The sequence below is a fragment of the Juglans regia genome, chromosome 11 (genome assembly GCF_001411555.2).
Source record: "Juglans regia cultivar Chandler chromosome 11, Walnut 2.0, whole genome shotgun sequence".
Classification (NCBI taxonomy): domain Eukaryota; kingdom Viridiplantae; phylum Streptophyta; class Magnoliopsida; order Fagales; family Juglandaceae; genus Juglans; species Juglans regia.
This window is the reverse complement of record NC_049911.1, coordinates 31977183-31993093: the sequence shown is the minus strand read 5'-3', so window position 1 is coordinate 31993093 and position 15911 is coordinate 31977183. Positions and strand designations below refer to the sequence as shown.

The following is a 15911-nucleotide window of genomic DNA, read 5'->3' as shown; positions in this document are numbered from 1 at the left end:
GGAAAGGTCTTGATCTTCCTAACTGTCCCCAATTAACTCATTCCACGTGGTCGGCCTATACCTTTTTAGTTCAAACAAGTCCTAAACACAGCTTGGACGTGACGCGGCGCTCCTGGGCACTCTCCGGATCTTCGTTGTTTCGCCGCGTTTGATGACGTGGACATTTAGATAAGTTTGCCAGCTTAGTCGGACCAACCAGTAAAAACACCAGCAAATAATATAAACACAGACAACTAAGAAAGTTGGTGGCATGCCTCGTATCGCCACGTTGGGTCTTACGTTCTTATCTATAGCTAGAGTTTAGGGACTTTTCGACTGTTTTTTGGACAGAATAAAGGTATTTGGCCAAAAATTACCGTTGCGATGATTGATTCTCTTCACGTGGTATCATCACGTGATGATGTTGCGTGATTTGTTATAAAAATTTAAAATATAAACATAAAAAGGTAAGAAAAATAAAAAATTTTAGTCGTCCTGTTTTTGTATTTCTTGATGTTTTTTATTTTATTTTTTTATTATATTTTTTTAACGAACCATGTAACATGTAGTGTCTCGTCAAAATGGTCATCTAAACAAGTTTTAAATAGTCTAGTACTCATATTAAAATAAACACGTTTTCGGATAAAAAGAATTTCTCGATGATTTATAAATAAATTTTATAAAAATAAATTACAAGTTAATGTATTTTGATATAGTATATTAAATTGTAAAATTTTTTTTTATAAAATATATATGACATATCAAATTAATTTATATCATATTATAAATTTAAGATCTTTTGTAAACCTAAAATTTCTCTTTTGACAATATAAAAAGAACGGTTACTACCCAGAGGAAAAAGCAAGAACGTTACTACTTTAAGAAAACATAAAAACTACGACGTGGCTCCCACCTTTTAGACAATTTTTTTTTGGGCCATAATGTACCTACCACTCGTGTAAATGAGCTAGACTCCGTGCCAATAACACAAAGGTAAAAAAACTCAAGGTCGTCGGATATAAAACTTATTTTCACATCAATAAATAACTATTTACCACGTAGAAGGTATAGCCTCCAAATCAATATTTTGAATATCGTACTGAAAGTCGTATCGATCAAAGTATTGAAATGAAATATTTCAATATCGATATCGTTTCGTATATTATTTCAAGATAGTCGATATATGAATAAATTATATATAAAAATTATATTCTAAAATAATAGTCTATATGTGTATAAATTATATATAAATACATATATATAAATTATAAATAACCTAATCTAAATTGAAGGTCAAAGATAAGCTTGTAGTTTTAAAAAATGAAAAAATAAAGTAAAATTAGAAGGCCGAAATATCAGCTGGTATCAACCAAAATATAGACTGGTACATGCCGAAATTGAGGCCGGTACAATCAGTACTGGCCGGTACGAAACATATGAGGTACTTGTACCGGCCCAGTGGTCGGTACAGAAAATTTCGACCGTACCGACCTGTACAGTACGAAATTAAAAACAGTGCTCCAAACACCTACACCCGACCATTCAGAATCATTTCTCTCTCATTCCATTTGCAGCCCCAGCCACATTTATGAGCCTTCTCCCTTTCACAGCCCCATTTCGTTTGTCATCCAACACGATTTCAACGAAATCAACTCATCTCATGCAGTCGATTTTCTCACCCCTCCCTCTCTCGTGAAGTTCATTGATATAAAATATACTAAGTCAATGGTCTTATATATGTGTGTGTGTGTGTGTGTTGAATAACATCAAGGTGGGTCCAAACTTTAATGCTACAATTGTGTTCATATTTTGTCGTGGTTGTTGTCTTTTATATGATGAGGATGACCTTATGGATGTGACTTTTGACTTCTGATTTTTGTAACAAATTTGTAAATGAGAAAAACTCAAGGTCGGTTAGATATAAAGTTGTGCATCTTGTGTTTGTAAAAATACCTCATACATCGTTTGTTTGTTTACTGCTTGTTTTGATAGATCAACTTAGAAAGTTTTACCTTTCAGAAAGTTTTATTAAACACGAGAGCCCTACAAATCTTAGAAACCAAACATAGAGCCCTACAAATCTTTGGAAACCAAATCGTATGTAGAGATAGAGAGAGAAAGAAAGAGAGAGAGATGAGGGGATAGGGAGGGGAGTAGGTCACATGGATGGGAAATGATCCAAATAAACCATCTTTATCACTTCTATGAAGGTGCAAATAGAAATATGTGGAGACACTAATATGATAGCCTTCGATTGGCTGGTGTAAAAATTCACTTCCCATCCGACCTGCTCCAGGTGCTACCTAACACAAAATATATCACATAGCAACATGCAAAATAGAGCCTAAAGAAATATATCAATTTCTGAAGAAGAAGAAGAAGAAGAACTACATGGATGAATGACATCCAATAAACGTGGGCAACGTGACAATCCATTATCAAACTCAATTTTGTTTTGTTTTTTGTTTTTTATTTTTGGCTACATACATTCAATCCTTGGAAAAATGGCACGGTCGTGCACTCGTGTGTTGACGATTTCTTGGAGAAATAAATATCACAATTATATATATATATATATATATATATGTGTGTGTACACGAATATATATATATATATATATATATATATATCTGATTAAAATATTTAAAATCGCCCTCCAAAAGAAGTTCTAACCAAGTGGTACACGCCTGACACTAGGCTGATTGATTTGGGTGTCAACTGTTATGGTAGGGATCATTTGGGTGGATTTTGTGGGCACGTCTATCTCTGTCTATTTAAAATATGTATCCAAATTTCAAATATATTTTACAAAATATTCTACTAGATGATACGGATAATTTCTTGCAAGGGTTTTGAAAATTGAATATCAGAAGAATCACAGCAGAAAAGGGTGTTATTTTAGAGTACCAAACTGAATTTCAACACGTTATTAATACCTCATAGAAATCAGTTCATTTTTATTAATAATCACGCAGTTTTAAATCAAATAATACAGCCTAACATTTTATTTTTATAGGTACAGAATATAGACTGAAATTCATAAAATAAATCTAAAATATCGAAGGGCAAGGATACAAGACAGACGGCACGCAGAAGGGGTGTGTGGAGAGCATGTTGGAAGCGTGTCGTTGGCATGCAAGTTTGATAGGAATCCACCACATGATGAAAGTTTGTTTTTCGCCACTAAATGCATGTATTGAGCTAAAGTTAAGTAGAGCGGTATGCATTTTTAATTTGAGTAGTGCTACACAATTTTACTTGCAAGACTTAATTTATTCGTTTTCTTTTAAAGCTCAAATTTCATGATTTTCAACATATCAATAACTGACATGTAGAGATATAAGTTTTTTGTATATTTTTCTTAAGTCCATTTAACAATTTTCTTTTAATTTTTAACACGTAATTGGAGACATTACATCCTGGTAAGTCCAATCTAGCCAAGAAACAGAGCTTCTGGTGGTCACCTCCAACAGATCCCCATTTCACAGGGAAAGTATAGTATCCATTAGTCTAAAAGAGACCTCTTTTCTCAAGTAAATGAAAAAGAAGAATACTTGGTACGCAGTTCAATGAACCGAGGGAGGGAGGGAGGGCTAAAGGGCATGCAACGGTGTGACAAATTCAAGATTTTCCTCCATCTGTAACCTATCAAGTAGGTGATGCGTCATTGCCTATTACACAACATCAGGATGGAATTGCTGTAGGTTGAAATTTACAAGGAGAAAGCTGCCTATCATTGTTTGAATCTAAAAAATGTTATTGTTTGGAATCCTGAATTCTGGTTTTACCCAAAGCGTGGATACATAACTCTTTAAGGACCTTCGACACTGCAATTCATTGACATGCGGGGAAGTGCTTGGAGCAGAACGACTTTCATGAAGTACTCAGATCATCATTCAAGAAGCATAAGAACGATGAAGTAAATGTTCTATTAAGGAAATGTCAAGATGCTAAATCTAGATTAAGCAATTAATTGTAACCTAGGAAACATCAGGGCTCTATGTTGTTACAAAGGTGGTAATCATAGTGTCAACATTTTTTAATAGAGAATTGGTGTCAATCCCTCTTCAATCTCATAAACCAAGGAGGACAAGAAAACATTAACTACCTTAGTAGGCATCCCGCCCCAGCATTCTCTTTCCTTTTATAACAGAGGGTCTATCCTTCTTTCCTGAAATAATCAAATATATATACTTATCAGAATCTTGGTCCATCAAGGTCTTTTGGGCAATAAACTGATGTTAGATAATACATACATTTGAACTGAAAAAATAATTAAAAAAAAAATCTATAATTTTCATAACTTCCATACTAGACAAAATTTTACATACTTTCTTTTTCTTCGATCAACCCCACTGGTCCGCATATCATTTTTTCCAAGAGCTGATCCATGGGGAATAGCATACTGCATTGGAGAAAGAGCTGGAGCAGAGGGTGCTGTAACAGCAATAGATGTAGCTGGAACAGGTGGCACAGGTGGAACAGGTGGCTGGGATGGAACAGGAGCAGGGAGTGGAGCAATGGGCTCAGGAAGCTGTCTTGGTAAAATATGTTTCAACCGATTATTCCTATAATTCTTCCAAAAGTAAAATTGCTGCCTGTGCGCCAGTTCCTGAAAAGTCCAAGAAGTTTAAACTGATCATGTTACTGCTCTCAAATAGATTTTTGAGGCATCAAGGAAATTTTAATGGTGAAATACATGATTTTGCTCAAGAGAAATATAAAAATAAAAGATTTTGACCTTGTTGCCAGGATGTGCCATGGCATTGCGGAAATTTGCGTTTTGAAGAAGTTCAAGAAAAAATAAGCAATGAGGATACCTGCAATTATGTGAGGAAAAAATGATAGAAAATGGCAGAACATCAAACCCTAAAGAAAAGCTAAACTCAGTTCCCACTCTCACCCCCATCCAGAAAAAAGACCAGAAAGTCATGGCATGATACTGAGAGATTAGCTCACATTATATATTTTATGTACTCAGGCTGTTGCCAATATTGAAGGTACTTAAGGTAGCCAATGAAAGCTTCATCTTCAAGATAGCGATTCTGAGCCAAATCTGCCATTAGAGATTAAGGAACCAAGTATTAGGAATAAAACAACACACGAAAGCACACATAAGCTCACACACTGGAGACACTAGCATCCAATCCTTGGATCTCTAGACACTTCAGAAAAATAAAGACCAACAAAGAAAACGTATCCAATGTTAACAGAAGTGATCATTGCCACTGCTAACATCACCTAGGATGTCTTTGTGCACATTTGAGATTAGTTCATTTGTTAAAAACATTGATGCTAATTTGGTGAAGCTTCAATAACTTTCATAACCCCAATATTTCACATGGAACTGCTGCTCGCAACCTCAACCTCCCGATCCCTCCCTCCCTCCCTCCCTCCCTCTAAGTCGACACTCTCAAAGCATTGCTCCTCAATTTTATTCTGGAAAGCCTTGTAAAAAGGAGAAAATTTTCTTGGGTGACATAAAACGGTGGGGTTGGGACCAACAATTGGATTCATACCATTGACTGAGGGAAAAAACAAAAACAAAAACAAAAATGATGGTTTGAACGTTAAAATGAACCTTAATGACCTATTCTAATTCCCAACATATATACCATGGGAGCTCAAGAACCACTGATATGGTAATTATATATTCCAAAAACCCTAGGGGTTGGCTCAAGTGGTAAAGGCCTTGGGCTTGGGGGTATGCTCCCCCCAGTCTAAAGTTCAAATCCCCTTAAGTGCGAACAATCTCTAGGGACCATCAGACCGGGGGATCTCTTGATTTACCCGAAGTGAACTTGTGGAAAATCCCCTTGAATTACCCCGGGATTAGTTGGGACGTTGTTTCCGGATACCCGGTGCCAATAAAAAAATATTCCACAAAACAAAAGCTTAGTCAATTGGGCACGAGGCAACTGCAATGCAATCAGAATTAAAGGAGTCACCAGCATTCAAGATGTTGAAAGCACAAAATTAGAAATGTATCAGTGGATATTTCCAATTTTTTTCCACCTACAAATCATTCACCCAAACACAACCAGACCTAATCCTTAGATTTATCAAATATGTTCTGTGACACTAACTGAAGCATTGAATAACCATGGATGAATATATGATAAAAAAAAAAAAAACCTTGAGTTTTATGAACCTAAGAATCTACCAAAAAAATTTAACAAGAGACCCCATTAGGCAGCTTTAGTGGAATAGGGGGCTTTCTTCTTCCCCCCCCCCCCCAAAACATAGTTGCATCATAATAACAAATGCTCCATTTGATTGCCAAGAAGGAAACTGAAATTTTGAAACCTACAGTGGATGTAGGTGGGATTAGCTAGACATTGTACAAATTCCAATTCAAGCAAAAACCGTTGCCTTCCATCATCCGGATCTTTATATGGGTTCTCTGGCCTGAAAAAAGAGAGAGAGAGAGAGAGAAGTCACTCAACAAAGGGAAAGAACCTTGAATCGTATATTCCTCAACATATCACTGCAATCACAAGGACAAAAATAAAACCAAAGTTACGTAATTGAGAGAATACCCTATTTTTACATGGCGAGAACAGTTTTAGAACAAAAAAAAAAAAGACAAAAGAATTTTGAAGATAATCTTTTATCTGCCTGAGACAGTAAAAGAGCCCACTAAACTAAGACTAACGCAACTATTAAGACTTGGATGATTTTGTTTATCTATTTCTTCGAAGACTCGTCCAAAAACAGAAAATGACTGAGCCTCACCCCCTCCCCCCCGCCCCCCTTCATCCTTCCATCCTTTCCTCGAATTTCCCAGAAATCAAATATGGAATACAGAAAGAGATATAATGGGTCGGAATCATGTAACTTAAAATCGAGAAGAAGAAAGCGTTGGGTGCTTACGAGGAAGGAGTACTGGCTACATCGTCGACTTCTTCTTCAATAGATGCCATTGAACCCTCCTCCACTAAAGGGAAACACGAATCAATAAACAAATTTCTTTGCAATAAAAACTTGCGAAAATATATATATATATTTATATATATGCGTGGGAGGAAGAGATCCTTACTTTGGAACCGCAGCAAGAAAAAGAGAACAAAGTAGTCAGGGAGAGAGAGAGAGCGCTACCCCGTGTCTTCATAGCATGACCAATCTGTGCAAATGGGGCCAGCAGGCCCAGGCCCAGTACCAGGACCAGGACCAGGACCAGGAAAAGCCCATAATGGTATTACCTGATCCAAATCATATAAAGAAATAGCTTGTTTTCTTTCTGGAACGGGAAACATTTGATGATTGGAATATTGGTGATAAAATAATCATTTTCTAATTTTATTTCTGTCCTTTGTAAAAATAGTTGTATTTCTTTTTCCATGTCATAAAAAATAATGACTTCATAGGATTAATTTTGTTGGATGATGCAGTAATGTACCATCTTCTTGCTCACATTATGACATGCGTACTTCCAAAGGTTGTGTTAGAAAGTTTTTGGTTCAGTTTTTAATAAATATTTGATTTACAAAGAGATGTTGTAAATTTATATCTAGAGACTTGTGTGATTTGTAAGATTTGAGAATTTTATTTTTGGAAGATTTTCTTGTGAACCTAACAAGGTTAAATTTAAGAAAATAAAACAAAATCAATTTTCAAACTAAGAATGCGGCTGTACCCGAGACTGGAGATAAATTATACTCACACCTGGCCAGTTTGGATTTCAACCTCCATCTCAACTCATCTTATCTAATCATTATAATTTTTTCAAATTTTAACACAAAATATAATAAACAATTCAACTTTTTTAAATTTTTAAATAATAATAATATTAAAAAATAATATTTATTTAACTTTCATCTCAACTCAACTAAACTCAATTCAACATCCAAACGCAGCCTAAAGTATTAGAAACAGAGGGACTATCTATGTTAATCCTACTTTAACAAAAATTAAATCTGTTCCGATAATATTAAACAGCAATCTCAATGTCTCATGGCACATTCTCCACCTAGATAATCTCACGACACTATTGAAACTTGCAAAATAGTTATCCATAATTCACAATTAGCGTACAAAATCAATGCAAATAGTGGGATCAATTTGAATTCTACAATGTCTGAGCTTACACAAACTGAATTGAAAATTACCAATCTGGAGGAGGAACTTGTAGAGGCCTAAAGATAATTAATAGTTATTACTACAACTAACATCTGCATACTCGCCCCCTTTTGTCGTCTCCTCTAAAGCAGGTAAAGGCATAATATGATGAACGTAATTTAACCATTAGTACTACTACAAGCTCCAACTTAGGGGGAAAAATTCACGTCCACAATTTAACCATTAGTATGGCCTGTACCGCATCGGTCTTCTGAACCTTGGAACCCTTCTGCATTTAAGGACAAATGAATAGTCTGAGCAATAGGGTAAGGTGGTGTGCGTGAAGACAAGATTGGAACAGAGTATTTGCAAACGTAGTCATTCCAACAATGCAACAACAGACATTAAATATATACATAATGTCTTGACCGAAAGTTTGGAATTTGAGGCTGAGAAAACATGAGCACTTAGATTCAAAACATATCGAAAACCAAGGTACAGACTAGGATAAAACATTGTAAAAGAAATTTAAATCATTATATCTCTACGTGCGTGCTTGCTGGCATCTAGTTAAAACTAATTTAATTGTCGAGTACTTTCTTGAAAATATAAATATATATATATATAAATGATGTATGGACCACAATTCATGAAAATGATCATTATCCATGACTGTTTATCCAGTAACAGCTTGAACAGAAATTACATTGGCCCGAAGCTTAACAAACCCTTTATCCACCCCCCCGCCACACACACAAATGAAATCAACTGGGAAAACATACAATGAATCCCTTATATCCTGTAAGGTATCTAAAACTTCAAACACATTGCAATCTAAAAGATAGTGAAGTAAAGGCTCCGTTTGATTTCAGAGAAAATGTCCAGTTCCCAAGTTCATTTTTTTTTCTTTCCCTTCTAGCAACCAAATTGAGTAAAAATTCTAACACTTACCCATAACCATATGGAGGATAAACAGGCATGAAGGGCCTTCGGGGTGGAAAACCTAAATATGGGTTAGGTCGCCTTCCTCTATATTGTTTCATTCCAGGAATGTTTGTTCGCTTAGCAGAGACCTATAAAAAGCCAAAGCTCACTCCTGTAATTAATTAAGTTCAAAAAGTAATTAATGACACAAACAGATTTTCAATACCTTCAATTGACGACCATGCAATTCGGATTCATTTAACAAAAGAGCATTCTGAACAGCATCAACTTCAACAAACTCAACATAAGCAAATCCTTTTGGTTGCCCAAACTTGTCTGTCAAAATTGTCACTCTGTTTACTGTTCCACAAGATTGAAAGTGCTGCTGGACCTCTTCAGGAGTACATGCATAGTCAACCTGAGATTGATAATACAAGATCAAAATTATGAGGACTCTAAGTCTCATCATTTTCGAAGGGCCTCACATGCATGAAGCATCATAAAATTTAGAAGTGGAACTATTCCTCAAGTATTTACTGAAGTCCAAAGCATTCCTAAAAAATTAAATATGCACCAGAGGAAGTACAGATGTACATGGTGCCAATCCCTGATATGTGGTTTCTTTCAAACACTTGCATGCAACCCAAAACTTCACTTTGGATCCAAACCACAACTGACAACTTGGGAAGACAAAATGCATTGGTCACTGAAGAAGAGTCTCTATGCATGGAACAACTTAAATTGATAGATGACTTGAGTAAATGATGACAATAAACCCTTGAACTGTTAATTAACAGAGTTTTCGTTTGAGTATAATTAGTCAGGGTGAGTTTTTTGGCTTGCTGCTTCCATGTACAGTTAGGATTAAATCACAAGAAACTTACCCAATAAGCCTTTCGACCTCCTTTATTCCCTCCTAGATAAAATCCCGCACAAACAGACATTCAAAGGAAAAAGATCTTTCATCAGAGCCAAACATACCGGCCTGCAAATTACTTCAATGATTTGGCTGAGTTCCCAAACTCCTCCAACCCTCTCATCCTCATCCTCTTCCACTCAGTTTCCTTTTATTATCATTTTTTTACTGATCATAGAACGCACTTTTATAAATGTGCGTTGCTTTTGGCGAGCAAAGCGTTTTGGCCTGGGAGCTTTGTTGGGCAAGTATTCACTTCCAATCACTCAAAAGAGAACAAAATGAACCAGAAATTATTATTATTTTTTTACAAGTATAAAATGAACCAGAAAATAGAAGAAAGTTTTAGTGTGATATTGAAGATCCAAGAAGTTGATAAAATATATTGACTATGAGACTCAATGCATATAAGTTTTGTATCAAAGTGGAAGATTTTGTGCGTGCTGAAGTATATCAGATTGATAATGCAGTAGCTACAGTCAATTTAAGGTATATGTGAACTAGGTTTAGAAGTAAAAGGCGAGAATCTTTCCAAGAGTCGTGAAACCCTTCAACAACTAGTAAATTGTGAAATCCCTTATAACATGGAAGCAAAATCCCAGTGCATTCACTCTTTGGCATTTACTCCCAAGTACTGGTCAACAAAGTCTAATCAAATCAACCAATACACGTGTTTGCTCAACCACTTCATCTTCATCAAAAGCTTTATTAACTATTACTCAAGCAAATGCCAACATCTTGGCATCACAAGCATTGTGATCAAGACCACCCAGTGCAGAAAGGCAGATTGAATACTGAAATTCCTACTGGAAATACAAATTCAATAAACAACGTAAAGATAAGCACCATTTACTAAACTAAACTTTTTTTTTTTTTTTTATCAGTCATTTACTAAACTAGTCAGTTGATATACATATACATACATACATATATATATAGGTAAAATAGGATTTTATTAATCAAGTATATGGGCAAAGCCCATGTACACAGAAAGTATAAATGGAGAACACCTAGTTACAGGTTAGGAATGAGAAATGGATAGTTGATATATATCTATATCTATATATATATATATGCTTAGTTAAAAGTAAATAATATTCTCAATCAATATGCACTCGTTAAAAAAATTCTAAATTAATAATTCCTTCTTTCAACTTGGTACAGCGCAAAAAAAAAAAACTATCAGTCATTATTCACGATTGAAATTTTCCCGTACAAAGGATAGCCTGTACAAACTTTAAATAATGGATAAGAATATGCAAAAACATATATAATAGTAAGTTCAGTGTATAATATCATTTGAAAGAAAAGAAACTGAGATGGAGCAAGAAATGGATGGTTAGAACCTCACATTACCAACATATATGGATCGAGCATCCACCTCCTCCTTTTCAGCCTGAGTTGCAGTAGCACTGGATGAATCTTCATACATATTCAAAAATAACATTACTAATGAACCAAATCCTATGTATCATTAGTTAAAGAGTCAAATCTTCAAACAAAAACTAAATTCAACAGCAGAAAGTGAGAGGAAACGTGCAGTATAGCATACAAGCCACATATGGTTCAAAATGACTGAACCCGGCTATCACTGATTGCTTTACTATTACTTCTTTGATTGACTGAGATGTACTGAATTTGGAGGCTAGAATCTGTGTTTTCTTGGTGTTTCTCTCGTATACATCATGCATACAAGAGTTGCAACCTTTTGTCTGTGCTTATCAACGGATATTACGTTATCCAAAAAATGTGTAGCAATACCAGATTATATAGCACAATCCAGACACAATGAAAGTCTGCAATCATTAAATAAAAAATTGTACTGCTTGTTGGGGAATCATCACCACTCCCACAAACAATGATAACGAGAAAGACAGTGAAACAATAAAGACGGAAACACAGGAATCAATCACACGATATAAAATTTACGCGGTTCTACAATGTGCCTACGTCCACGGAGTTGTAGGGGATTTTATTTAGAGGAGATTTACAACACACAGTGAGTTACAAGAGCTTCTCTCTCCTCACAATCTCGACTCTCTCTCTCTCTCTCTCACAAGCTCAAACGCAGTTACTCTCCTCTTTGGATTCAATATGCTCAATATTGTCCCTTTACATTCTATTTAATAAGATATATATATATATATATATATATATAAGGCAACAACTTTTGGGTTATTTGCTCAAGTAGAGTGTCGAGTGCGACTCGAGTGAACTCTCTGTCCAACATTCACTCGAGCGTTCTATCGAATGAGCCTTGAGCAAACTCTCTGTCCAACGTTTGCTCAAACCAACCATCGAGTGCACCTCGAGCGAGGTTGAGCTTCGCCTGAGCCCAATGTCGAGTGCTACTCGTGCAAAATCTCTACATGAGCTTCACTTGACCGCTATGTCGAGCAAGGGTCAAGTGAACTCTCGGCTTGACGTCTTCTCAGCTCACTAGGCTCCACATAACCCAACACTGCAGTTCGATACCCGTCCCAGAACGGGATAATATTTCAATTCCTTTCCCCTAACTGATTCACTAGGAACAAGCTTTAAATATAAACAAGAAAGAACAAATCTCACCAACGACTATATTAGATGTCCCATACAGAAACAAGTGGCTACACAGTTTTTTTACTTTACCCAACCATTTACTGAAAACCAAACAGAACCTAGAGCACCCAACAATACTAAATGTATTTTTGAGGAATCACACACACACAAATATATATATATACACACACACACGAGAGAGAGAGAGAGAGACCTTGAACAGCGCCCATCTCCTTCTCGACCTTAGCCTGCATTTCGCGAAGAGCGCCGGCTTCTTCTTCGATCTCCTTAAGCCTCTTCTTCATGTCCTCCAAGTCCTATCAAGAAAGCAAAGTTACTCATATAAAACATTGACTGAAAGCGACGGAGAGAGAACGAGAGAGACTGATTGTAGGGAAGGGGAAGGAAACCTTGGAGTTAGGATCTTGAAGCTCCTCGTCGTCAGCTCTAGAGGACATCTCAACGTCAGCCTCCATCTCACCCTCGTCGGGGATCTCTCCTCCATACACTTCGTGCTCTTGCTCTTCGTGCTGCCGATCCATCTCCTTCTCTCTCTACTCTACTCTCGCTCCGACTCTCAGTTCAATTTACCAGTATGAGATGGCTTCCAGCTCCAATCCTCCGTATTTCAATGGGTCTGAGTTTGGGATCGGGCGGCCGATGGACATTGTGGATTTGGGGCCAAAGCTGAAACTAGAAATTTTGTGATTAGATAGGGGTATATATGGGATTCTACTACATCCCATTGCTGACGGTTCGATTATTATTTGAGAAAGAGAATGTCTATAAATCAGCCTGCACTCCGACACAAGCTCTTTAAAAAAAATGTTAATCCCTCTATGAAATGGTATAAAAAAATTTATTTATTTTTTGAAATGAGACTCACAATGTTACAAAAAATTTATATAAAATTTGTATATTTAAAACCTTTACTTACCATTCCTTTTAGTATTAACATATCTGAATTTACGATTGCCATTGCTGCGTTATGTGTATTATTTTTTTTTTTTCCGAATATAAACCTGAATCCAATCAACAATTTTTACAAAATAATTATAATTTTATTATTAATTTTAAATAATACTTATACTTGCAAGTCGACATGAAAAGCATATCATTTACGTAGCTGACATAATTTCTCGTTTGAATATTTGGAATATCTCTAAATTTTGTGTATAGTAATGAAATGATTTGAGTTAAAATATTTTATTCAATTTTAAAAAATAAGAGAAAAAAATTGAATGAAAATATGATAAAGTTAAAAAATTATTTAAATATAAATTATTTAATATTATTTTTATTTTAAAATTTATAAAAGTTATATTAATTTTTATGTTTTGTTTAAAAAGTTTGTAAAAATTATAATGATTAGATAATTATTAGATGAAAAATTGAAAAGTATTTTGTAGTTAAATAATATTTGAGAATGAAATTATGAGAATTTATTAAAATTTCAATAATTGTATGTCTTATCTCTATATCCAATTAACATCTCCTTAGAATCGTAAGAAATTTGATTTTTAAATTTCTCATACAAATTAAGTTTGAGCAATACTCTCCAATCTCCACACATCATATTTTTTAAAATTTAAAAAAATATATTTTTGAGTTTATTTTTTTAAAATTAATTCAATTTTTCTATTTATTATTTATATATTAAATATTTGATAAAAGAAAAAAAAATAATAAAAAAAAGTGTGATGTGTAGAAATGATATGAATAGTAAGAAGTTATTTAGATTTTTTTATCACGTTAGTTGTGTGTGAAGGGTATGATCTCCACGCTAACTTTCAAATAAGATTTATTTTCTGAAAATTAATCTAGTCGTTGTTGAAGTACATTAGAGAAACATACCATCATGATACTTTCCAGCACTGAAGTAGCGTATGTTGAAGTATAAGACGTTGATGTCGCAACTACAACTTATCATCATGCATTGTTTTGACTGTGAGCTCAGAAGAGGACAAAAGAAATGCAATTTGACTATAGTGGATGGAACAGAATTACCCTATCCGACTAAAAAAGAAAAAAAGGAGAGAGAGAGAGAGAGAGAGAGAGAAGCAAATTGTCCAGCTAGCATGGTGTTGGTTTTGTGACAACGGGCCTAGCTACCATCCCATGAGATAGAAATACAGAAATATCCTTGCATCAAGCTGGGATCAGGACCAAGCACATGTTGAGAGATACCCACCCCGTCGCTTCAACGCATGAGAAACTAGCTGAAGAAAAAGTGGTGATCGAACAAAGTCGAGACATTACATTTACCCAATATTTTTCATAAAAGCATAGCTTCTCATATGTGTGGTAGGTCAATTTCATATACATTACAAGAAAAATAAATATTTATGATTAATTATTTATAAAAAAATGACTATTTAAGATAAAAATAGATTTATTTTAATAAAAAATAATAATTTTATTAAAAATAATTAATTATAAATAAATAATTTTTTTGCAGTGATCTCGCGATGAAGCTAGTTGTTGCATTCCGTATGGGGACGTCGTCTCAACCGGAGAAAAGCTATGTAAAGTCTGTTGTACAAAGCAAAGAAATTTGGGCACATAAAAACCATTTTTTTTTTCTCAGGAAAATAACTTGCATTAATAAATAGATCTACTATTACAAACATATCAAAAGACATAAAAACCATGTTATTTTCTCTAGCTGTTTATCTATCTCATGGCATGCATATTAATGCTTTCAAAATTGACTGACTTCATTATCACATCCAATCAAACTAACTTGGACTTTAAAGGGACGAATCCCAACAAAATAAGGCCCAAGATTCAAATTAATAAAGATGCAAGCAAATTGATTTGGTGCAAGTTGCCCAACCGAATTAAGTGCAAGGTTGAAGCCAATTCAAGAGCTTTCCTTTTTTTTTTTTTTATTAATTGTAATATTGGATATATTCTATCATATATGGTCAGCTAATTGATGCAGTTGACAAATGGAAAGGAAAATGCAAGACAAGATAAGGACTGGGCATGCAATTTGGTTAGAGAAGGGACGTAAGATTACATGTGTGGCGGTCCAAATTCGATTATTTTTCTCTCATTCCCAGCCCTAGCTAGGCCTATAAATAGAGACTCCAAAACGTAGAATTTGTCACCGTCATCCAGCTTTCGGATAAGGAAGCAAAATCATATGAGAGAAGAGAGATCTAGCCTGAGGATAAGAGTCTTGTTTGGTAGCCAAGGATGACTTGCCTGCACCTCCAAGATGCTTCTTCTTCATGCAACCAACCATATTGACGATTGATCGATAGAGTCATGTATTTTTGCAGCCTATATGTAGCTAGAAGCTCTTGTATGGTTCGTAGGCAATCTCCATGGCTAATCTAGCAGTCTCTTCTTTCTCATGCTGGGCCTTCTCTTCTTCGAAACGTCAAGCCTTAGCTGGCCCTGGCCGGCCTCCACACTGTTTTGCATGCACTCATTGATCTTGCGAGTATTATTGGAATATCGGAGCTAGCTAGTCCTTCCGATCGATATC

The 15911-nt window shown here is 35.2% G+C and overlaps 2 protein-coding genes across 2 annotated transcripts; both read right to left on the bottom strand.

Moving 5' to 3' along the window:
- Positions 1-3835: 3835 nt before the first annotated feature.
- On the bottom strand, positions 3836-7055 carry LOC108998776 (mediator of RNA polymerase II transcription subunit 31). The gene is made up of 7 exons (XM_018975476.2): positions 7019-7055; positions 6853-6916; positions 6290-6387; positions 4939-5035; positions 4721-4799; positions 4311-4591; positions 3836-4150 (listed from the first exon to the last, which is right to left on the bottom strand). Coding segments are annotated over exons 1-7 (633 nt in total). The 5' UTR covers positions 7020-7055; the 3' UTR covers positions 3836-4137.
- Positions 7056-7969: 914 nt separating this feature from the next.
- On the bottom strand, positions 7970-13116 carry LOC108998898 (polyadenylate-binding protein 1). The gene is made up of 6 exons (XM_018975647.2): positions 12826-13116; positions 12630-12732; positions 11229-11299; positions 9188-9379; positions 8989-9110; positions 7970-8326 (listed from the first exon to the last, which is right to left on the bottom strand). The coding sequence occupies exons 1-6, from the start codon at positions 12955-12957 to the stop codon at positions 8281-8283; spliced, it is 666 nt and encodes a 221-aa protein (XP_018831192.1). The 5' UTR covers positions 12958-13116; the 3' UTR covers positions 7970-8280.
- Positions 13117-15911: the final 2795 nt, after the last annotated feature.

What these genes read in the sequence shown, in the direction of transcription:
- LOC108998776 (XM_018975476.2), bottom strand. An exon ending in GTAGCCAGTACTCCTTCCTC is followed by an intron (nt 6,388 to 6,852) that starts GTAAGCACCCAA and finishes CTCTTTTTTCAG; the next exon opens with GCCAGAGAACCCATATAAAG. An exon ending in GAGTACATAAAATATATAAT is followed by an intron (nt 4,800 to 4,938) that starts GTGAGCTAATCT and finishes ACATAATTGCAG; the next exon opens with GTATCCTCATTGCTTATTTT.
- LOC108998898 (XM_018975647.2), bottom strand. Translation starts at nt 12,957, where the DNA reads ATGGATCGGCAGCACGAAGAGCAAGAGCACGAAGTGTATGGAGGAGAG. An exon ending in TTCAAGATCCTAACTCCAAG is followed by an intron (nt 12,733 to 12,825) that starts GTTTCCTTCCCC and finishes CTTTCTTGATAG; the next exon opens with GACTTGGAGGACATGAAGAA. An exon ending in TGCATGGTCGTCAATTGAAG is followed by an intron (nt 9,111 to 9,187) that starts GTATTGAAAATC and finishes GGCTTTTTATAG; the next exon opens with GTCTCTGCTAAGCGAACAAA.